At 40.8% G+C, this 24311-nt stretch overlaps 2 protein-coding genes across 5 annotated transcripts in view; both read right to left on the bottom strand.

The window, feature by feature from the left end:
• Window positions 1-10008, bottom strand: part of Gdpd4 (glycerophosphodiester phosphodiesterase domain containing 4) — a 141423-nt gene extending 131415 nt beyond the window's left edge. The window contains exon 1 of the mRNA XM_021167569.1: window positions 9954-10008. The gene's annotated coding sequence lies outside the window, so the exon portion shown is untranslated. The remainder of the gene's footprint in view (window positions 1-9953) is intronic.
• An 8054-nt stretch (window positions 10009-18062) lies between these two features.
• Window positions 18063-24311, bottom strand: part of Pak1 (p21 (RAC1) activated kinase 1) — a 125637-nt gene continuing 119388 nt past the window's right edge. For all 4 annotated transcript variants that reach the window (XM_021167463.2, XM_029479658.1, XM_029479656.1 and 1 more), the window contains exons 14-15: window positions 23360-23497; window positions 18063-19347 (exon numbers count right to left, since the gene is read on the bottom strand). In XM_021167463.2, the coding sequence (XP_021023122.1) occupies window positions 19261-19347; window positions 23360-23497 (225 nt within the window). In that variant the 3' untranslated portion in view covers window positions 18063-19260. The remainder of the gene's footprint in view (window positions 19348-23359; window positions 23498-24311) is intronic.

Here is a 24311-nt window from a genome sequence, read left to right as displayed (position 1 = left end):
TTCTCCTATATTTCTTTAAGTGAGTTATTAATGCCCTTCTTAAAGTCCTCTACCAGCATCATGAGGTATGATTTTACATCTGATTCTTACTTTTCAGGTGTGTTGGGGTATCCAGGACTGGCTGAGGTGGGAGTGCTGGGTTCTGATGATGGTGGGTGGTCTTGGTTTCTGTTAGTAAGATTCTTACGTTTGCCTTTCACCATCTGGTAATCTCTGGAGTTAGTTGTTATAGTTGTCTCTAGCGGAGTTGTTCCTCCTGTGATTCTGTTAGCCTAGGTCAGCAGTCCTGGGAGTCCAGCTCTCTCCTGAGTCTAAGTCGTCAGAGTACTCTCTGCAGGCAAGCTCTCCTCTTGCGGGGAAGGTGCACAGAGGTCTGGCATTCAGACCTGCCTCCTGGCTGAAGATGAAGGCCTGAGACAGGGCCTGTCCCAGAAGATGTGTGCCTCTGCAGTCTGTGCACTCACCTGCACAGACTGGTCTCTGAGGGACCTGGGACACAAGATGGCTCCCTCACCTGCTCTGGCGGTCAGAGCCCTCCCAGGTGGCCACTTCTCTTCTGGCAGGGAAGATGCCCGGATGTCTGGAGCCCAAAACAGGGTCTGTCCCAGAAGCTGTGTCATTTCTGCAGTCTGCTTGCTCACCCTTCGCAGTCCGTGTGCTCACCTGTGCAGACTGGACTCCAAGGGACCCGGGACACAAGATCCAAATACTTTTTCAGTATCTAATGAAATGACCATGTGTTTTTTTTTCTTTGAGTTTGTTTATGTAGTAGATTACATTGATGGATTTCCGAATATTGAGCCATCCTTCCATCCCTGGGATGAAGCCTACTTGATCTTGGTGAATGATGCTTTTGATGTATTCATGAATTCTGTTTGTGAGAATTTTATTGAGTATTTTTGCATCAATATTCATAAATGAAATTGATCTTAAGTTCTCTTTCTTTGTTGGGTCTGTGTGTGGTTTTGGTATCAGCATAACTGTGGCTTCATAGAATGAATTGGGTAGAGTACATTCTGTTTCTATTTTGTGGAATAGTTTGAAGAGTATTGATATTAGGTCTTCTTTGAAGGTCTGGTAGAATTCTGCACTAAACTCAGCTGGTCCTGGGCGTTTTTGGCTGAGAGACTATTAATAACTGCTTCTATTTCTTTAGGGGTTATGGAACTGTTTAGATAGTCTATCTGATCCTGATATAACTTTGATATTTGTTATCTGTCTAGAAAATTGGCCATTTCATCCAGATTTTCCAGTTTTGTTGAGTATAGCCTTTTGTAGTAGGATCTGATGGTTTTTTTTTAATTTCCTCAGTTTCTGTTGTTATATCTCCCTTTTCAATTCTGATTTGGTTAATTTGGATCCTGTATCTTTGCCCTCTGGTTAGTCTGGCTAAGAGTTTAACTAGCTTGTTGATTTTCTCAAAGAACCAGCTCCTGGTTTTGTTGATTCTTTGTTCTTTTTGTTTCTACTTGGTTGATTTCAGTCCTAAGTTTGATTATTTCCTGCTATCTACTACTCCTGGGTGTATTTGCTTCTTTTTGTTCTAGAGCTTTCAGGTCTGCTGTCAAGCCGCTAGTGTATACTCTCTCCCGATTCTTTTTAGAGGAACTCAGAGCTATGAGTTTTCTTCTCAGCACTGCTTTCATTGTGTCCCATAATTTTGGATATGTTGTGCCTTCATTTTCACTAAATTCTAGAAAGTCTTTAAGTTCTCTCTTATTTCTTCCTTGACCAAGTTATCATTGAGCGGGGCATTGTTCAGCTTCCATATGTATGTGGGCTTTCTCTTGTTTTTGTTGTTATTGAAGACCAGCCTTAGTCCATGGTGATCTGATAGGATACATGGGATTATTTCAATAATCTTGTATCTCTTGAGGCCTATTTTGTGACCAATTCAATGAGTTGTTTTTAAAACAAGACTGATAAACTCTTAACCAAGCTAACAAAAAGAAAACAAAATTTAATACAATTCAAGATAAAACTGGAGATTTTATAACAGATACCAAAATAATTCAGAAAAATCGTTATGTAGGTAATATTTTAAAAACTTACATTCTATTAAATGTGAAGATCTAAAAGAAACAGATCAATTTCCCAACATAGATGACCTATCAAAATTAAACCACAATAATAACAATTTATGTCTCTATAAAGGCAACAAAATCAAAGCAGCAATAAAACAAAAATTGTCCCAACTGAAAAAAATTCCATACCCAGATGGATTCATTGCTGAAGTCCACCAGGCCTATGAGGAAGAACTAACCTCAATGGCTTGCAAACTATTCATAAAAGATAACAAAAAGGATCCCTTACTAACTGATTTTCAAATACATAACACAAAAAGGAAATTATAGATCTCATGAAGAAAAATCACAAAAAATCTCAACAAATTATTTACAAACTGAGTTCATGAATACATCAGATAGCCCATTAACTATAGTGAACTATGGCTTCATTACAGGATAGAGTAATAGTTGAACATACACAAATCAACACACAAATGGATTTGAGAACTGAAATCACACCATCATCTCAAGAGATAAAGAAATGGCCTTTGACAAAGTCTACTGTCCCTTCATGACAAAAGCCTCGAAGAGACAAGGAATGGAGGGGCTGTATCTCAGTACAGGAAAGGCTTTCTATAACCAACTCACAGCCAAACTGAAAAACTCAGAGCATTTCTACCAAGATCAGGAATAAAACAAGAGAAAGAATAAAAAAAAAGAATACAAGTAGGAAAAAAATTACACTATCCTATTTTCATAGGATGATTTTATACACAGAGACTATTAGGACTCTAATTAAAACCTCTTCAAGATAATTTAAAAATTCAACAAAGTGGCAGGATACAAACTTAAACAAAACTTCCTACAAACCAATGGCACACATGCTGAGAAAAGGAAACAACTCTGTTCATAACAGTCTGGAACATGCTTAAAATAAATCTAATTAACCAAGGAAGAGAAAGACCACAGCATTGAAAGCTTTAAACCCTAAAGAAGGAAGCTGAAGAGGACACCAGGAGACAGAAAGACTTCCTGTGCTCATAGATTGGAACAATTAGTACTGTGAAAACCATTGTTCTTCCAAAAGCAACCTACACATTCAGTGAAACTCCTCCCTCAAATGTCCCAACACTATTATTATTCACAGAAGTTGAGACAACAATGTTAATCCAACAATCTTAACAATTCATATGGAAGCACAAAGGGCCCCAGAGAGACAAAACAATCTTGAGGGAAAAGAATATTTCTCTGTCTTGTCTTATTTTTCTAGCCAAGCACTCCACTGAGTAAAAATGGAGAGAGTGGATAGCCTTGTCTCAGGGTACTCTGTCTGATTTCAAGTTATACTACAGATCAGCTATAGTAATTAAAACAGCACAGTACTAACACAAAATCAGTCATATTGATTAATGGAATAGAATGGAGGGCCCAGATGTAAGCCCACACAGCTAAAGCCACCTCATTTTTGACAAAGATGCTAAAAGTGTACACTGGAAGGAAAGAGTCTTTTCAACAAATTATGATGGGAAAACTAGCTATCTACATGTAAAAGGATGGAACTAAACACTTCTCTCTCTGCAGAAAAAATTATCTCTAAATAGATCAAAGCCTTTGATGTAAAATCCAAAACTCTGAAACTAAAAGGGAGAAGTAGGAAAACCACATCAAGATACAGGCATAGCTAAGGCTTTCTGAATGAAATAAGACCAACAACCAACAAATGAGACCTCAAGAAATTATATAACTCTGCACAGGCAAAGGGATAGCTAACTGAGTGAAGAGATGGCCTAAGAATGGGACAAATCCTTGTCTGCTATATGACCAATAATTATTTTTAAAAGTGCTCCATATCTTTATCCACCAAGGAAATGCAAATAGAAGACTTTTGAAATTTCATCTCACTCTGGCTAGAAATCAAGAACTCATCATCATCAAGAAACCAAATGACAGCAATGTTCTTGGGGATGTTGAGAAAGGGAATCTTTTTATTCATTGTTTGGCAGAGGACAAACTGATGCAGTCAGTAAGCAGTTTATTAAAAAAAAAATAAAAAGAAACTTTCCATATGATTCAGCTATATTACTCCTGGGCACACAGCCAAGGGACTCTACACATCCTACCACAGAGATACATTCATGTTTATTGCTGCTCTCTTCACAGTAGCAAAGATCTAGAATCAACCTAGATGCCCAGTAACTGATGAATGGATAATGAAAATATGGTCCATTTAAACAGATCCATAACCATTAATAAGACAAAAGCAGTAATCAAGTATCTCTCTGGCAAGGAAGCCCAGGCCTAGGAGGGTTCATTGCCAAATTCTACCAAATCATTAAAGAAGAGCTGACACCAAGGCTTCTCAGCCTGTTTCATAGAACAGCAGGGAAGGAAAGTCAAATACAATCTTAATTTACCCTAAGTTCTATAGGCTTAACACAATTCCAATTCCCAACAGGATCTCTGTGGACTTTTTCGTAGAAATCAATATACCGATGTAAGATTTATACCGAAAACCAAAGGAGATATAAAGCCAAACAATATATGTTGAGGACTCAAACTAAGCTCAAGACTTAAAGATAGAGTAACTAAGATGTACAGAACTAGAGAAAAGGAAAACATATGGATCAATATTACCAAGGTAATTTACTGGAGAGGGGACAGTTAGGTTTTGCTTGCTTGGCTGGTTGGGTGGGTGGCTGGTTTTTGTACCTGTGGGTTTCTTTTTAAAGATTTATTTATTTTATTTATATGAGTACACTGTAGCTGTCTTCAGACACACCAGAAGAGGGCACGGGGTCTCATTATAGATGGTTGTAAGCCACCATGTGGTTGCTGGGAATTGAACTCAGGACCTCTGGAAGAACAGTCAGTGCTCTTAACCACTGAGTAATCTTTCCAGCCCTATCTGTGGGATCTTTCTTTTCTTTCTTTCTTTCTTTCTTTCTTTCTTTCTTTCTTTCTTTCTTTCTTTCTTTCTTTCTTTCTTTCTTTCTTCCTTCCTTCCTTCCTTCCTTTNTTCTTTCTTTCTTTCTTTCTTTCTTTCTTTCTTTCTTTCTTTCTTTCTTTCTTTCTTTCTTTCTTCCTTCCTTCCTTCCTTCCTTTCTTTCTTTCATCTTTTTTTTCCAGTTAGAGACTCATATAGACCGGGGGGGGGGGGCTTCAAACTATGAAGCCAAGGCTGGCACTGGACACATCTGCATAATCTGGGTACCTTCCATCTTGAAACCCTGCACTTAATATCTTTACCAAGTGCTTCCACTCAGGGACTTGGAGGGTCTGAGGATTAGGATCCTTTGTTCCACTATAGCTCATTTCTAGACTACTCAGTTTTCCTTCTCAAAGCTTGAGCTAACAAGCCCATAGAACTACAAGAACCCTTGGAGGTGATCTTGGTCCATATTTTCACTCCCCAGCCACTTCTCCAACTGCGGTCCTTACCCAAACACTACAATAGCCTCCTAAACAGTTATTCTATACACACACTTGCCCTCCCGAATCTATTCTCTATTACAAAGTAATCTTACTTCTTTGCTTTGTTTTCTTTTAAAAACTGTTTTGAGATTATAATTCCAACATTTCTCCCTTCCCTTTCTTCCCTCCAACCCTCCTATTTACCCCTCTCTACTCTTTTCCAAATACATGGCCTCTTTCTTCATTGTTATTACATATATATATATTCCTAAATATAACCTGCTCAGTCTATACAATTTACTTGTGTGTTTTCACGGCTGATTATTTCACACTGGACAACTAATTGGTGTGCTCTCCTGAGATAGAATCTTCCTATGAAGCCCAGGTTGGCCTTAAACTCTTAATCCTCTTGTCCCAGAATTCTGAGTTGCTAAGGTTGTAGACATGAGCTACCAGGCCCAATAAAAATGATATGTTTTGAATATGTGAAGTTTATTGGATCTAGTTATGTTTTAGTAAACCTTTTTTAAAAGATTTATTTATTTATATACGCATTGGTGTTTTACATGCATGTATGACTGTGAAGGTGTCAGATCCTCTGGAACTAGAGTTACAGACAGTTGTGGGCTGCCATGTGAGTATTGGGAATTGAAATCAGGACCTGTGGAAGATCAGCCAGTGCTCTTAACCACTGAGCCATCTCTCCATCTCTAAAGCTTTTTTTAAAAAGCTAATAAAGTCAGAAACTAGGAGTCCAGCATAATAGCATACACTTTTAATACAGGAGAACTCAGAAGGCAGAGGCAAGTGAATCTCTATGTATTCAAGGCAAGCCTTGTCTAAATAGCAAACTCCAAGCTAGCCAGGGCTTCCTAAAGAGACATTGTCTCAAACAAACAACAAAGAAACTGGAATTAAAAAAAAAAAAAAAACAACAACAACAACCAATAATCCAAAGGAAAGCCTTATTACAGTGGAAAGCATAGACAACTGAAACAAATAATGTGAATAATATAATCCACCCTACAAAATGACCAGCAAAATCCTTCCCTCCAGAAGCAGTCAGATTTAAGTCTACAAAGGTCAGTATTATTTCAAATGTAAATGCAGTAAATTCTTCAGTTTAAAAACAGGCAAAATCTGTTTAACTGAAAAATAGACAGCCAAACACAGGTGCTTCATTTGTTGAGACTGAAAGCAAAAGAAAGAAAAAGGGTCTAGGGAGGTAATTCAGGGGTAGAGCACTCAGTCAGCATGCGCAGGGCCTGAGGTTCAGTCTATGCAATCCTCCTCCCCACATAAGTAAAAATAAGTCTTTAAAAGATGTAGACTCAATGAGTATACTCTATTAACAGACTAGCAAAGTAAATATGAGACCAAAAAAAAGCACAGTGATGAAAAATAATTTTAAAAACTTGTTTTAAATTTACATGTACTTAATCACATAGTCTCCAAAAGAGAAATAAACTCACCTACAGTTATGTTGGGCAGGAGGCTTAACATACCTATGGATGACAGAATAAACAGACAAAAACAAAGCAAAACTGTATGTGGGCTAGTGAGATGGCTCCATGGGTCTAAAGGTTCTTGCCATGCAAGCCTGACGGCCTGAGTTCGATCCCCAGAATCCATGGTGGAAGGAGAGGACTCTGGAAAGTTGTCTTCTGACCTCCATGTATGAACCATAGCACACGCACATGTTTAATCACACCCACATTATGTATACACACATATACACAAAAGGAATTTCTTCAAACTTGTCCAAAGATGATTACAACAAACTAGTCTTAACATTTATAGACTTTAATCCCAGCACTCGGGAGGCAGAGGCAGGCAGATTTCTGAGTTCGAGGCCAGCCTGGTCTACAAAGTGAGTTCCAGGACAGCCAGGGCTACACAGAGAAACCCTGTCTGGAAAAACAAAAACAAAACAAACAAACAAAAAAACAGAAAAAAAAACATTTATAAAGCACTACATTCATCTAAAACCATAATTCATAAGAAAATTTGTTTTTAACAATTTCAGTGATCACATGTAAAGTGATTATATAAGGACATAGCTCCATAACAGAATACTTGCATAACATTTGTGGAAGTCCTGGGTTCAGTCCTCAGGACAGAAAACATAAGTGACAGGCTTTAAATTCCTTTAAAGAACTGAAGTCTTATTTATTTATTTATTTATTTATTTATTTATTTATTTATTTAGTATATGAGTACTCTTTGTACATGTATGTGAGTATTCTATCTTCATGTGCATCTGCATGACAGAAGAGGGCATCAGAATTCATTATAGATGCTCTGAGACACCATGTGGTTACTAGGAATTGAACACAGGGCCTCTGGAAAAGCAGCCAGTGCTCCTAACTGCTGAGCCATCTCTCCAGCCCAGATCTGATGTCAGAAGAATGTATTTTTTTTCCAGAAACCAGATTTAAAATATTTTGCAACAGTAAAAAACAAATGCAAATACTCCATGCTAACATAGATGATATACTACAACCCAGGGGAGGAGTCAGTGAGGAGAGCACACAGAGGCCTCAGGCGAAGGCTAAGCCTTTCTGTGGGTAAAATGATTGTTTTGTCCCCTCTGTGAGGCCTTTGCACAGGACATGCATGGTTAACTGGCCATCTGACGGTCCTCTTCTCTCTTTCATTCTTCTATGCAGCTCTACTTCTTGCCTCCCTCTTGTTTTCACTATATCCATCAAAGAAGATAAATCTTATCTTTTTAAATCTTATTTCCAAATGGCCTGTGACCCAGATTGCTCTTTCAGAAATAAAAATAAAAATAATTTTTAATTAGGTATTTTCTTCATTTACATTTCAAATGCTATCCCAAAAGTCCCCCATACCCCCCCCCACTCCCCTACCCACCCACTCCCACTTCTTGGCCCTGGTGTTCCCCTGTACTGAGGCATATAAAGTTTGTAAGACCAAGGGGCCTCTCTTCCCAATGATGGCCGACTAGGCCATCTTCTGCTACATATGCAGCTAAAGACACGAGCTCTGAAGGTACTGGTTAGTTCATATTGTTGTTCCACCTATAGGGTTGCAGATCCCTTCAGCTCCTTGGGTACTTTCTCTAGCTCCTCCATTGGGGGCCCTGTGATCCATCCAATAGCTGACTGTGAGCATCCATTTCTGTGTTTTTCAGGCACTGGCATAGCCTCACAAGAGACAGCTATATCAGGGTCCTTTCAGCAAAATCTTGGTGGCATATGCAATGGTGTCTGTGTTTGGAGGCTGATTATGGGATGGATCCCCGGGTGTGGCAGTCTCTAGATGGTCCATCCTTTCGTCTCAGCTCCAAGCTTTTGTCTCTGTAACTCCTTCCATGGGTGTTTTGTTCCCAATTCTAAGAAGGAGCAAAGTGTCCATACTTTGGTCTTTGTTCTTCTTTAGTTTCATGTGTTTTGCAACTTGTATCTTGGGTATTCTAAGTTTCTGGGCTAATATCCACTTATCAGTGAGTACATATCAGTGAGTTCTTTTGTTATTGGGTTACCTCACTCAGGATGATACCCTCCAGATCCATCCATTTGCCTAGGAATTTCATAAATTCATTCTTAAAAAACATTTTTTTTAGACAGAGAAATGTGTCCGTGAATGAGTAAGAAACAGATCACTAGAATATTTTACATTTGGAGATTAAATACATTTATAAAAAAATTCATAAGTTAACACGAAATAATAATCACAGTGGAAATGAAAAAGTAGATTGATTTGAGGAGATCACTGTGTTTATATCTTGGTGTGACTAGTTGTAAATACTGGAAAATACAATGGCAGATGTGAAGAAAAGGTTCTGTGACAGGAGGGTAAACTGAATTCTGACTAAATCCCAGCTTTTGACTCAGAATCATTAGTGCTAGTGTTTCAAGGTACCCACAGATCCTTTGGGCTTTTGCACTAGCCGGGGTAGCTGAATTCACATGAAACTGTAATACTTAGGAGGGAATTCTATTAAGTTACTTATTCCCATCCCAGGCCTCTTCACTCACTCCAGCAGTCTGAAGAAATCTCCACTTAGATTTCTCACAGGTACTTCAAAGTAAATGTGTAAAACTGAACCATGATTTCATTCTCCCAAATCTATTCCTCCCGAAGTCTATCCAATCTCAAAGACGCCACCATTCACTAGCTAGACTGAGCAGAGAATCAGACAGTGACTCCAGAGACTGAGAGTAGACATTCCTCTTGCCACAAAAACTAGAGTGATAAACCAAGCGTTGACAGGCAGCATAGAACTGTGATCCTCAGATACGGAAACAAGCCTGCAGGACTTCAGGGTGACAGTCTGGGTGGCCTGCTGGGCCATCCCTGGGTTGCAGAGCTGTGTCCCTGTCCCTTGACAGCTGTGGAGAGGAAACCCTTTTTTCCTTAGAGCCCTGGAAACATGGCTGGTCGGATCACCTCAAGTGATGAGCAACCTGGGCCAGTGCCCCTCAGGCTTGGCTACCGGCTGTGAACCTAAGGTAACTTCCTGGTTTGGGTGATGTCTGGGGGTTCCAAAGAGATGGAAACACTACTTACGGTGACTTTACAGTCTCCAACGCAAATCGTAATTCCACACCTGTGAAGACTAGCGTCTCTCAAGATGGAGGACAGGCAAGAGGGAGCCCTGACCTGAGCTCGGGCGCGGGGCGTGGCCACTCGTCTTGGGGGCGTGGCCACATTCACACAGGGCTGCAGTCTGGGAAAACCCTGTGAAACCAGGCCCCCAATCTTAGGACCAAGTACTGTAGTTGGTTTGTTGTTGCTGCTGTTGATTGATGCCTGGGATTAGAACTCATTTTCTCAGAGCAACATGTTTTAATTGTGCCTTCCAAGGTAAAAAAAAAAAAAAAAAAAAAAAAAAACGCTCTCTGACTCGTTATGGTTAATATAAAAATTGGCGTAGTTATTATTGCTTTCATAATTCATGGTAGCTATTTTTGTAGTGAAATTATTCAGATCGCCATTTAATCTCTTTTCACTCCCTTAAAGGAAAATAAACCTGTTTCAAACATGATAATGAGCCAGTTTTACCTTTGGGTTTATTTTATTTTTAAAAGGGTTGGGTTTTTTGTTTGGTTTGGTTTGGTTTGGTTTGGTTTTAGTGTTTGCTGCGTGTCTACACGCATGGAAATGGGCAGGACAAAGGCAAGCTTCTGGTCTCTTCCTCTGTTGTTTTTGCTTTATTTCCAATACAAGGTCTCACTGAGTCAGAAACTGGACAGCACATTGGCTGTCTTCAGTAGCATATGCTGTTGTATGTACTTCGAACTCTGTAAACTATGGATTAAATTCAATCTTTTCATGTTTGTCCCATCTCCTGTGGCTCTAAATGACAGGGCTTGAAAACAGCATCTCATTCTTGGCACCTCCCTTTCCGTTGCAGTCTGGCAGAGCGACCAAATTCTGTTTTGCTTGTTGGAATATTTCTTGTCCACTTCTTTCCATGTCTTCTACTCGTTTTCTTGTATTTCAAGGCCCGATAAAAGCCCCTAAATCTCTTAGTGTGCAGCAACTGCTTAAGAGAGAGTCAATCTTACCACGCACACTCTCCCAAAGCCCCCCCCAACAGCAAGTCATGCTGATCTTCTACCAACACTGACTGTTCTTAAAACGCATCCCTGAAGTTTAGTCTTCTTAAGTTGCATTCCTTCCCTTTCTCCATTCTCACTTTCCCTCTGCCTCCATTCCCACTTAGCCCAATTCCCGAGCAACACCAGACTTTTTAAATTGATCTCTTTTTCTTCTTTATTTTTCTTCATAACCATAAACTTAACTCTGCAGTCTAGCTAGGCTTGGAGGGGAAGCCTGAAGAACTTCAGTAAGAGCAGAGGAGATTACAGGGGATTGGGGCAGCTTTCTGAGCTACAGAAATCCGGGGGGGGGGGGTAAGATGCCCACAAGTCAGAAAAATTAGAGTTGTCCCCAGGAAGCACTGGTGATCATCTTGCTGGTCTTGTTCCATGGCTTCCATAATGTCCATGCCTGCTACCACCTTCCCAAAGTCCACGTGTTTGCCACCCAGTCACTCAGCCTTTGCACTTAAGATGAAAAAACTGGGCACCATTTGTGTTTGGCCCAGTGTTTGCCATGACAAGATGCCAGGACCCGTATGGACAAGTGCCATTGTGGTGTGTAAAGTTGCCAACTTGGTTCATGAGTCTTGGAATAATTCTGTGAAAAGAAGAATCTTTATAACCAAATCCTTCCTCTACAGTGCTCAGAGCAGGAAAGTTTTCTGCTGTCTTTGAAACTTTGTCTGCAAACAGCTTAAAGCAGGTGCAGCCCAAGGGCTCACTGTGAAGGACACAGTAGGATTAACCATGACTGCAGCAATCAACAAAGGACAGTGGCATCTACAAAGCCTTGATCTGATCTCTTATGCTGTCATGTGTCTTCTCTCGTGCTGTCCCTACTGCCAAACTCTTTTCCTGCTCTCAACTTTTATCCAGTAACTCTTTATATCTATATCAATATAGATGATGTAGATTAGACATATAGATATAGATATAGATGATATAGATATAGATATAGACATCTTGCATGTATAAGAAGTATACCAGAAGAGGATGTCACATCACCTGAGACTGGAGTTACTGATGGTTGTGGGCTGCCACGTGGGTGCTAGGAATTGAACCTGAGTACTCTAATGGGCAGCCAGTGCTCTGAACCAGTGAGTCATCTCTTCAGCCTCTTTGAGTAAGTCTTGATGTGAGGCTCAGCTTAGGAAAATCTTGTTCATTGCTATGCCTTTGTCAGCAGACTCTAAATACCGTCTATCTCCTTCCAACTAAACCTTTTGTTATTGCATTAGCCACACTGGTGGTAATTACTTATTTTGTTTGCTGAAGTTTTGTAATCTAACTCCTACTGGCTAGACCACTGTAGTGGTTTCAATGAGAATGGCCTTCATAGGCTCATACGTTTGAGTATTGGTTCCAGTAGGTGGAACTGTTTGGGAAGGATTAAGAGGCATGGCCTTGTTGGAGTCAGTGTATCACTGTGGGTAGGCTTTGAGGTTTCAAAAGCCCATCTATTTCCAGTAGCTATCTATGACTCAAAATGTAAGCTCTCAGCTACTACTCTAGTGCCATGCCTGCACCCCTCCCCCAGTGTGTGCCATGATGGTCATGAACTCATCCCCTGAAACTATTCTCTAAATTGCTTTGACCACGGTGTTCTCATGGCCAGAGAAAAATAACTAAGACAAACACATCTACTCATCTCTTTATTACCAGTGCCAATTGAAGCTCTAGGCAAGAGCCAGTTAATGGTTGTTTATATAAGTACTTGGAGGCTACAGACCCACCAACCCTTCAAATGCATACAGTGGCCACATCTTTTCTGACTACACTGAAACCCCTTGAGTATGCCTTCCAGTTGCATGATGTCAGGTGCATGGAGTGATGATTGTGTAGATGAAGAAACGAAGCTTAAGCTTTGAAGTATTTACCCCTTCTTTGCAATTAGAAAGAGTAAATTTCTGCTGCTGGCAAAAATTTAGCTGCCAATTAACTGCTGGCACCCTCTGAGATTTGGTAGCAGTCAAAGGGTTAGTCTTTTGTGATATGCAGACTTTTTCAAATTTTCATTCTGATTGCTTGTTGAGAGCCCAACCACCACTACCACCACCACCACCACCACCACTGTCATGTATCAGGAGACACTGAAGTAAGCTGCAGTTATTGGTGTCTTGGGTGTGAGCCCAATCTGTGGTCAAGCAAGACAAACAAAATTAAAGCATTCAAAAGAGGCTAAAAAGAATATGAAAGAACTGATCATGTAAGTCTAGTTGTGTCTTTCATTCAAAGACTGCATGTATTTAACAAGTTTCTGCGGGAGGCTGTTAGAAATCAGTAGTGAAAGCTAACTTGGGATTGAGCTTCCTTGAAATCACAGGCTCACACTGATAATTAGGAGATAATTTATTTTATAGTTTCTTTTTACTCCATCAGTATGCCAAGACTTTAGACCTATAACAGCTGCTGTTGCATTTGGTCTCCTTAGAGTTATGTCTTTCAACTGAAAGTTGTGCTTATCTTAACAAGTTGGAGTATTGATCTACCTAGCCTCAGCACTCTCAGTGCTTAGGCTAGACCTATATACAACTACATCGTTCTTAGAAAGGTCTTGAGGGGGACGAACCAACCTGGGAGGATGAGCTGCTGTGGAATACGTTTGTACATTGTGAAAGCATACAGTTTTGTCGATATAGTATTCCTCTAGTTCAACTGTGCTTTGCCATGGATATTCAGTTCTTGGACCCTATCTGATCCTAGACAGAAAGTAAGAGTGACAAACTCCAATAAGATTGTGTTAAAGAAAAGTCAGGCGTGGTGGCACAAGCCTTTAATCCCAGCCCTCTGGAGGCAGAGGCAGGCGGATTTCTGAGTTCGAGGCCAGCCTGGTCTACAAAGTGAGATCCTAGGACAGCCAGGGCTACACAGAGAAACCCTGTCTCGAAAAAAAAACCAAAAACAAAAAAAAAAAGAAAAAGAAAAAAAGATTGTGTTAAAGAAACTGTTTTGTTTTGTTTTGAGGGAGTTGTTTTTGGTTTTTTACATTTATTTATTTATTTATTTATTTATTTATTTATTTATTTATTTATTTATTTAGTGTGTGCATACGTGTGTGTGTGTGTGTGTGTGTGTACGCGCACGCACGTGCACGCACACATAGAAGTCCAAGGATAACTTTTGAAAGTGGGCTGTCTCTTTCCAACATGTGAATGTCAGTGACAGACTCAAGCACATCCACTCACTGAGCCATCTCACCGGTTTTGGAGACACTGTGTCTGTTTCGTTTAATTCTTTCAAAATTAAAAACTGAAAGCCTGTCATTAGTTTCTTTAAAATTTTAGCTTCTTTAGAAACTTAGGTCAACAATTTTTATAAGAAAACTTGAGGTAAAAAGCTTTTCTGGGCCGGGCAGTGGTGGCACATGCCTTTAATCCCAGCACTTGGGAAGCAGAGGCAGGCAGATCTCTGAGTTCGAGGCCAGCCTGGTCTACAGAGTAAGTTCCAGGACAGCCAGGACTACACAGAGAAACCCTGTCTCAAAAAATAAAAAAACAAAACTTTTCGGATGATCAGTGTTACATAATTTTTTCATCTTTTGTTCTTTGTGTACTTATTTTGACAATATTTGAAACTAGTTTTAACTCAAGGGGCCTTGCACATGCTAAGTATGAGCCTGAACATTATTTTTTTTTGACAAATTCTGCTAAAACATACACACACACACACACACACACACACACACACACACACACGAGTGTTTGGTGTTTTTTGTTAACTCTAAGGCCTATTTCAAACACTTGGGAGACATAATCACAAACATGCAAGCATCAACACACATTTAAGCATCTGCAGTGATAGAGGTTCCCCTTAGCTTAGAGATTTCTCAGCCAAATAAATGTTGGTGATTTAAAAACTGTAGCCAGCCCCTAAGTTCTCTGCAGTTTGATGTTGAGTACAGTATTCTCCAAACCAATTATAATATAGATAAACTTTAATATCCTAAGAGCAGTCTCACTACTCAGTGCTTGGCCTTAAGAATGCGTGAAGGTCAAAGGTTGGCATTTATCTAGATCAACAGAATGAGAGCAGTGACATGGAGAAAGGGATATACTTTTGAGTACATATGCCACCTGTCTTGTGCCAGCTCCTGATTTCTTTTCTTGGCAGCATGCTGAGGCTTGGTGCCAGACCCTCAACCACTCTCCAGCAGCAATGCATCAAGCCCAAAACTTGGATGAAGCTTTCGTTAAGTGCTTTATTTGCTAAATACGCATAGTGTTTCTGACAAGTGACCCTTCTTTTTTTTTTTTTCCTTTGGTTTTTCGAGACAGGGGTTCTCTGTATAGCCCTGACTGTCCTGGAACTCATTTGTAGACCAGGTTGGCCTCAAACTCAGAAATCTGCCTGCCTCTACCTCCAGAGTGCTGGGATTAAAGGCATGCGCCACTATGCCCGGCTCCGTGATTCTTCTATTTATTTTTATTTATTTATTTATTTATTTATTTATAATTGGGTATTTATTTCATTTACATTTCCAATGCTATCCCAAAAGTCCCCCACATGTTCCCCCACCCACTCCCCTCCCCACCCACTCCCACTTCTTGGCCCTGACATTCCCCTGTACTGAGGCATATAAAGTTTGCACAACCAATGGGCCTCTCTTTCCACTGATGGCCAACTAGGCCATCTTCTGATTCATATGCAGCTAGAGACACGAGCTCCGGGTGTGTGTGTGTGTGTGTGGGGGGTTATTGGTTAGTTCATATTGTTGTTCCACCTATAGGATTGCAGATCCCTTCAGCTCCTTGGGTACCTTCTCTAGCTCCTCCAAAAAGAAAAAAAAAAAACCTCTTGTCTTACTCTTGGATTTCTTTTAGTGTGTGTGTGTGTGCATCGAACTCACATAGGCAGGCTTCATAAATGCCTTTATCTCCTGAGCATCTTACTGACATCCAAATCTCCTTTTATTTTTATGTGTATGTCTGTGTGAGTGTATGCCATGTCTGTGGGTGCCTATAGACGCCAAGAGGGAATCAGATCCTGGTACTGGGGACCAAAGTTAGGTCTTCTGCAAGAGACAATAATTGCTGAGCCATCTCTCCAGCCCCGCCCCATTTCCCTTTGCTTTTAACACAATCCTAGTAAAAATAATTGAACTCCAAGTCTAAAAGAGATATGAAATACTGCTAGGTATTTTATCACTTAGCAACTTACCAAGAAGAGAAGCTCAGTTTTGTTTTTCTGCCTTTTTAACAGTCTGGACAAGCACCTTTGATCATATACAATTTGTTATTTTGGTCTCTTTTTTGAAACAAAATAACACAGTGCAGCCCATGTTATTTTTCTGCATCTATCTCCCAAAGATGGAGATTACAGACCTTCACTGCCATGACCAGCCAGATACAAGTTTTTACCAATGTTTAAGTGATTGTTGATTTTATGATTAGAAACTAGTTTTGATCGAAATGTTAAAGTATAACTTAGACTCCCAGATATAGATTATTATGTAAGGCTCCTATTTTAGTGCCAGTGAGAGTCAGAGTTAGCATAAAGTTTCCTGACAAACCAGGTCACTTCAAGCATTACAAAATAGGTTCCAGGGATTGTACCAAATGCCTCACATGAACTACTTTATTCCCTCAGGAACTTAGAGGTAGATAATATTATTATTATACCTACTCTGCAGATCTGGAAGCTGGAGTTCAGATGATTTAAGTAGTTTATCCAAGGACATACTTATTGTGGGTGAGCGGAAATGAAACACTCAATTGATTTCAGCTACATTATGCTACTTGTTTCTTCTAGATCAGCAGTTCTCAACCTGTTGGTGGAGACCCCTTTGGGGTCAAAGGACCCTTTCAACCTAAGACTATCGGAAAACACAGATATTTACATTACTATTCATAACAGTAGCAAAATTAGTTATAAAGTAGCAACAAAAATAATTGTATGATTGGGGTCACCACAACAGAAGGAACTAACTTTAAAAGAGTCATAGCATTAGGAAGGTTGAAAACGCTGCTCTAGATGCTTGCCCTCCAATGACAGAAATTAATTCTAACACCAGTGAGCCTGGGAAAGAACTCCAAGCCCCTCATGAATGGCAGCCCAGGACACTTAGACTGCACACTGAGGAGATACCCCTGAGCAGAGCAATCTCAGATGCCAAGACTTTAGACCTACAACAGCTGCTGTTGCATTTGGTCTCCTTAGAGTTATCTCTTTCAACTGAAAGTTGTGCTTATCTTAACAAGTTGGAGTATTGATCTGCCTAGCCTCAGCACTCTCAGTGCTTAGGCTAGACCTATATACAACCACATTGTTCTTAGAAAGGTCTTGAGGGGGACGAACCAACCTGGGAGGATGAGCTGCTGTGGAATGTATTTGTATATTGTGAAAGCAGAGCCGCATATTTTACCTAGTGTAGCAGTGCTTACCACTGGGAGTGGGGGCCGGCGTAAGGGAAATGCAAACTAAAGACTGTTCTAGACTATTACATGTATTCCGTTTCTTATATGGGCACTAAATACATGTGCATTTATAATTGATCTTTAAATGACACACATTTTTTTTGTTTTGTTTTTGCTAAGTTCTTTTAATGTATATCTAAACTAAAAATGTTTTTTAGAAAGTGTGGTGGTTTCAATAGGAATGGCTCCCAGGACTCACAATTACGAATACCTGTCCATAGGGAGTGGCAGTATTAGGATGTGGGACTTTGTTGGAAGAAGTATTACCAGGAGTGGCCTCTGAAGTCTAAGAAGCTCAAGTCTGGCCAGTGTGACAGTCTCCTGTTGCTTGTGGATCAAGATGTAGAACTCTCAGCTCCTTCTCTAGCACCATGTCTACCTGCAGGCATGTCTACCATGTTTCCTGCCATGACAATAATAGACTAAACCTCTGAAATGTAAGCCAACCCCAATTAAATGCTTTCCATTGTAAGAGGTGCCATGGTCATGGTGTCTCTTCACATCAATAAATCTCTAATTAAGACAAAAACAAAAGACTACAGACAGACGTCTATAATGGTAAGGGGCATCCAACTGCAACTTACTTTCAAACAGTTTATGAAGAATCATGAGTACTTCATGAGAAAGAGAAAAAAAGAGGGGGAAAAAGACACATTTCCTGTAGAATATTTTCATCTCCTTTTATTGAAGGAAATAGAAACTTGTGCTGCTGAGGCAGTAGGACCTCTGAGCATGACAAGGTAGGCAATGGGGCTGGCATGACAAGCCACAATGCTGGCCAAGCATCCTACCACAGCAGGAGAACCAAAACCATGAGGAGAGCAGGAGGTAGCAAACACCCGCAATACGTGTCCATTTGCAGAGTAAGCATGTCCACTTGCAGAGAGCTTGGTCATGCACTTAAAAACAGGGTCCCCTTATTACTAGTAGCACATCATCTCGGATTTGGAGACCTTCTCTTTCGACTGAAATAGTTAAGCTACCAGAAGATCTGAGTCCCAGGTAGAAACAGAGGCTGAGATCTTGAAATATCACACAAGTATAGCCGGACAGGTGCTGAAGCCAGCCATGTGCTAAAAGTAGCTGCACTTTCCCTCTGACTTCTCACACTTCTCTTACTCAGCATGTGCTCTAGGAAATCTCTCAATGCTATAAATAAGGACAGAATGCAAGCAGCAGCCTAGGGGATGCAGGGAATCAAAAGCTGCTACATAGCTAAGACCATTTCACTAGAAATAGCACAGGGAACACTACTGGGTCATGGTTCTCCAAAACAGCTGCTAGAAGCACACACAAAGAAAAACATGGTCGTTCTCCCATGTCAGGATCAGCTGCACCAAGGGCATGGTTCAGGAAACAGAGCCTCTTCATGTCCCTGGCAGATTATCAGGCCCCGTGGCATTTCAAAGCTGTTATGGTTTTCAAATACAATGAGGTGTTCGGGCAATTTGGTCACAGAAATAAAAAAGTAAAGCAATTTCAACTGATCTCAAATCGATAATGCTATCAAACCAAAGTTTATATAGTTAAGAGCTGATTGTGAGGGGTAAGGAACGGGATGGCTGAGATTCTGTTTCGTAGAAACAGGTTTATTCGGGTAAACCCTTGCTCATTAGTTCCCTCCATGCCCACAAACTAGAAGGGAATTCCTATTTAGAAATGGCCTCTGCTGGATTACTTGTCCAGTTGCAATTCTCTTCAGTGCTAGACAGTTTCCAAGGATCAAAGTCTTGGGAGCACTAGATCAGGAAATGGGAGAAGCAAGGAAAGGAGAAGAGGACATGAGGGGTTGGAGTTCCCGAAACAAGTGTTTATTTCCTAGAAGGCTTGGCACATGAGGCTGGGATGAGCGTGCTTTCAGTGATTGTTCTTGGTTGCCTCTTTTGCTGCAGCAATCAGTGGAGTCAGGCTAGAGAGGGGCTTGGCAATCTTCAGGAACTGATGCTAGAAGAAGAAAAAACAAGAAGAGTTGAGTGTTTGCCATTCTTACATAGCAGCTATTACCAGACAGTAAGGGCATCAGTGACAGATCATCTTTGAATTGACTCGTTTATTTATCGTTTTGTGCGTGTGTGGGTGCATCCATGCCATGATGTGCATGTGTGTGTAGGTCCATTTGCAAGAATGAATTCTCTTCACGACTACAGGTACAGGAAAATTGTCCTCAACTTGTCAGACTTGGCAGCAGGTGCTCATACCCAGTAAGTTATCTCACTGACCAAGTATACGAGTTTTATTTGTAAGTCATTAACTGTAAGAAAAAAAAAGCTCAAAAAATTAATAGTTCCATAGTCATATGCCATTATATAGAATATTAACACAGTAACTAACACACTGAAAGCACAATGAATCCACAGACATTTTTAGTGAAAGAAGTAAGACAAAAAGTTCATTTTACATGGTTTTGTTTGTTCCTGGGTAAAATTAACCTCTGGCAACACCAGAGTAGCTATTCTTTCTGGAGAAGACGCCTATCTTTCGTCTTAAACTCCAGTCCTCGACCTGTTAGCTGGAACTATAAGCATGCACCTTATGTGGCTAAGAATCTTTTGTTCAATCTTTGACTCCAGCAAGGTGAAGTATTCCAGTAAGGACTTTAAGGTCCTTTACAATGTTACATTGGAATGTACTTTGAGCCATACTTCCAATTTAAAAAATTATTTAAGAGAAAATACCATATGAAAATGTTATAGGAAATAATTTTTTATGTAACTCAGAGCCTCTTACTTAAACTGGTGGATTGTTTTTGGGGTTTGATTTTTGTTTTTTACATTTATCTTGAAGATATAGACTCTTTCTTCCATTTGATAATAAAGATCAGAGCTAAATTTCCTTTTCTGAGCAAATGTGAGGTTTGTAATTACTTAACACATCTCATTCTTTTATCATTCTTATAATTCCTATAGTTAGCATTATTATGGATGTGTACAGACACTCACATGAAGATATATACAGAGACACTCTTTGTTGAAAGTTGATTCAACTTTTATTGGGACAGAGTGAGGATACACAGAGGAACTGAGAACTATGGATGATCTTAGCTAAAGCTTGAAGATATGAATCCCAATATCTCTTCCTATATCTTTCTATCCATATGTATGTTCTCACAGGAGAAGCAGATATGAAACTTTATGATTAAAGTTTCTGAAAAGTCTAGGATTTGAACGTTTACCAGATAACATTGACAAGTTAAGGAGATGCCACGCACTCCGGTCGAGTCAGCTTGACAGGCCGAGAGGCCTGGAAGCCACTCATGAGGCAGAGAGTTTCACGGAAACTCACCTCCTGTAGTCTGGAGTTCTCTCTAACCCATACATTCATATTCCATTCCCGCGTTAGTTTGGTGTATGGATCCACGTGCTCTCTTTTAGTATTATCTTATTATAAGTGCCTTTTAATATTGAATTCTGACATAGCTAAGCCTTCACCAGTGTTCCAACGTCCTAGAAAGTCCTTGAGCAGACCATGGGCTTAGAATAATTGCCTCTGGCATTACATTATCACTTTGAATAAAAGCTAAGTCACTGCCATACACAGGAATTTACCATCATCTAGGAAGAAGGAAGTTTGAGACCTAAGGAGGAACCAGAGTAGATACTTAGAACTATAGATAGCTCAGTTACACCCATACACACGTATTTACAATGGCCTAGGGGGAAGGTAGACTATACAATAGACTAAAATAGGAACTATGGCAAGGGCAAGAAGCCCTTGACCCTGGCTTCTAAGATTAAGCGGATCTTGGGTGGAGCCCTTTTTGATTCCCAGTTGTTAACAATGAATTCTATCCCAGGTGGTTCCTGTCAGACCTTCTGTGTTAGTATTCCTCTGTTTTGTATAAGAATGCAGTAACCTCTTTGTACCTTGCTGGTGTGTCACCCAACTTCCCTATTTTCTTCTATATAAAAATTTTGATGCTTGATTTGACAAATGACATTCAGATTCTACACAACCTCTCCTGTGTGCATCTGTCTGTCATTCCATTCGACGCTTTGCCCACCTGCCCCAGAGACCCGTTCCATGCAGACAAAGGGATCCAGAGGGTCTGCGGCAAGGAGATTGGGAACAATCTTCACTAACCCCACATCCAATAGAGGGCTAATACCCAAAATATATAAAGAACTCAAGAAGCTACCTCCAAAAAACCAAACAACCCAATCAAAAAATGGGGTATAGAGCTAAACAGAGAATTCACAACAGAGGAATCTCGAATGGCTGAGAAAGACTTAAAGAAATGTTCAAAGTCCTTAGTGATCAGGGTAATGAAAATCAAAACAACCCTGAGATTCCACCTTACACCAATCAGAATGGCTAAGATCAAAAACTCAGATGACAGCACATGTTGGTGAGGATGTTGAGAAAGAGGAACACTCCTCCATTGCTGGTGGGATAACTGGTACAACTATTCTGGAAATCAATCAGGAGGTTCCTCAGAAAATTGGAAATAGATCTACTTGAAGACCCAGTTATACCACTCTTGGTCATATACCCAAAAGATGCCCCACCATGCCACAGGAGCACATGTTCACAGTGGCCTTATTTGTGATAGCCAGAAGCTGGAAACAACCCAGATGATCCACAACGGAAGAAGAGACACAGAAAATGTGGTTCCTTTTCACAATGGAATACTACTCAGCAATTAAGTATTAAGAAGGACATCATGAGTTTTGCAGGCAAATGGACAGAATGAGAAAATATCATCCTGAGTGAAGTAACTCAGACCTAAAAGGACATGCATGGTATGTACTCACTAATAAGTGGATATTAGCCAAAAAAGTACAGAATACCAGGATACAATTCACCGAACTCAAGGAGGTTAACAAGGGGAAGGGCCCAAGTGAGGATGCCTCAATCCTACTTGGGAGAGGAAGAAAGCAATCACAGAGGGTGGGGGTGGGGAGACACAGAGGGAGGGGAGGAACCTGGGTGGAAAAAGGGACAAGGAGGGAAAAGGGGAAACATGATTGGGTATTGGGGGTGGGGGTAGACAAGACTAAAGCCCTGAGGGCCAGTAGAAAGAATGTAAACAGGCAATCTCAGGAAGTAGGAGGTGGGGGGACCCTCTAGAATGTACCAGAGACCTGGGAGGTGAGAGACACTCTCAGGACTCAAAAGGATGGAACTTCAGATGAAATGCCCTACAGTGGGAAGAGGGAACTAGTAGAATCTACTCCCAGTAGAAAGACAGGACATCAAGTGGAGGGATGGTGTTGCTATCCCACAGTCAAAAATTCTGACCCAGAATTGTTCCTGTCTGAAAGAACAGCAGGGACAAAAATGGAGAAGAGCCTGAGGGAAAGGAGGTCCAGTGACAGGCCCAATTTGGGATCCAGCTCAAGAGGAAGCTCCAAGGCCTGACACTATTACTGATGCTATGATGTGCTTACAAACAGAAGCCTATCATGACTGCCCTCCAACAGGCCCACCAAGCAGCTGAAAGAGTCAGATTCAGATATTTATGCCCAATTAATGGACAGAAGCTGAGGACCCTTGTGGTTGAATTAGGAAATAACTGGAAGAAGCTGAGAAGGGTGACGCCAATAGGAAGACCAGCAGTATCAATTAACCTGGACCCACCGAGAGCTCTCACACACTGAGCCACCAACCAGGCAGCATACAGCAGGTGATATGAGGCCCCAGACACATATACAGCAGAGGACTGCAGGGTCTAGACTCAGTCAGAGAAGATGCACCTAACTCTCAAGAGACTTGAGGCCCCAGTGAGTGGGGAGGTCTGGTGGGGTGGGGACGGGAACATCCTCTTGGAGACCAGGGACTTGGGGGAGGGGAATATAGGGTGAGGAACAGTCAGAAGGCAGACTTGGCAAAGTCCAAGAGTGACAGGGAGCTAGAAATACAAAGTGAAATGGTAGGAAAGAAGCCTAAAATCAGCAAACGCAGACAAAAATGAGATGAAAAGGCTTGGGTAGGCACCTCCCTGAAGAAGGACAGTTACCTGCAGTAGCTCTTTAGCTGAGCCTCTCTTCTCCACATCCATCTCAAGACAGCGGTTCAGAAAGTCCCGGAAAATAGCTGACAACTTCTCTGGGTTCTGAAGCTCTGGCGTCCCATTGGTAGCAATGAGGTACAAGGCCTAGCAATACAAATGAAGAGTTATGTAGTGCTCTTCCTGAGGTTCTTTCTGTTACTAGCGAGACACGTTCTCTAAAATACAGCCAGCTTCTGTGTGCTCTGACACACAGCTCTGATCAGCGGTGATGTCCTGAAGAGAACATACCAACCTAAGGATCAGGCTTAACATTCACGGTCATATGACTGTATATATACACCTAACATATAACTTCTTTGCTATATAATGCTTTATATAGCCACAAAAATTTCTTTAGAGTGCATTTGGAAAGCACTTTGTAAACTTATGAGGTGTTACAAACCTAAGGGTTTATTCTTCACTTAGCATGGCAAGGTAAACATCCCTTTAGTTGTTGGCAGAAATGTGCTGCTGACACTTCTACCCAGGAGGATTGTAAAAAGCCATGCTTGGCGGGCGAGACAGCAACTGTTTCTCTGCTGCTTCCCCGCTCTTGGGAGAAGAAAAACAGTAATAGTAAACCTTCATAAACACTAAGCTCTTCAGTTACAAAGCTCGCTCTCGCTCTCCCCATCTCTCACTCTTGTTTGTTTGCTTTGACTTTCAGGACAGGGTTTCTCTGTGTGCCCTAGCTGGCCTTGAATTTAGGAGATTTGCCTGCCTCTGACTTCTAGTGCTGGGATTAAAGGTGTGCACTACCACACCCAGCTACACTCATTTTAAGTCACCACAGTAACTCAGAGGTGGGGCAAGATGATTATTCCCATTTCACATGTAAGGCTCTCCAGCCGTGGCATTCACTGTTCTGAGCTCACGTGCTGCCTCTAATTGCAGTGTTATTTCCACCACACCACACTGA

Source organism: Mus caroli, chromosome 7, assembly GCF_900094665.2.
Source record: "Mus caroli chromosome 7, CAROLI_EIJ_v1.1, whole genome shotgun sequence".
NCBI classification, from domain to species: domain Eukaryota; kingdom Metazoa; phylum Chordata; class Mammalia; order Rodentia; family Muridae; genus Mus; species Mus caroli.
The sequence above is the reverse complement of the archived record's forward strand: the minus strand, read 5'-3'. Positions and strand labels throughout refer to the sequence as shown.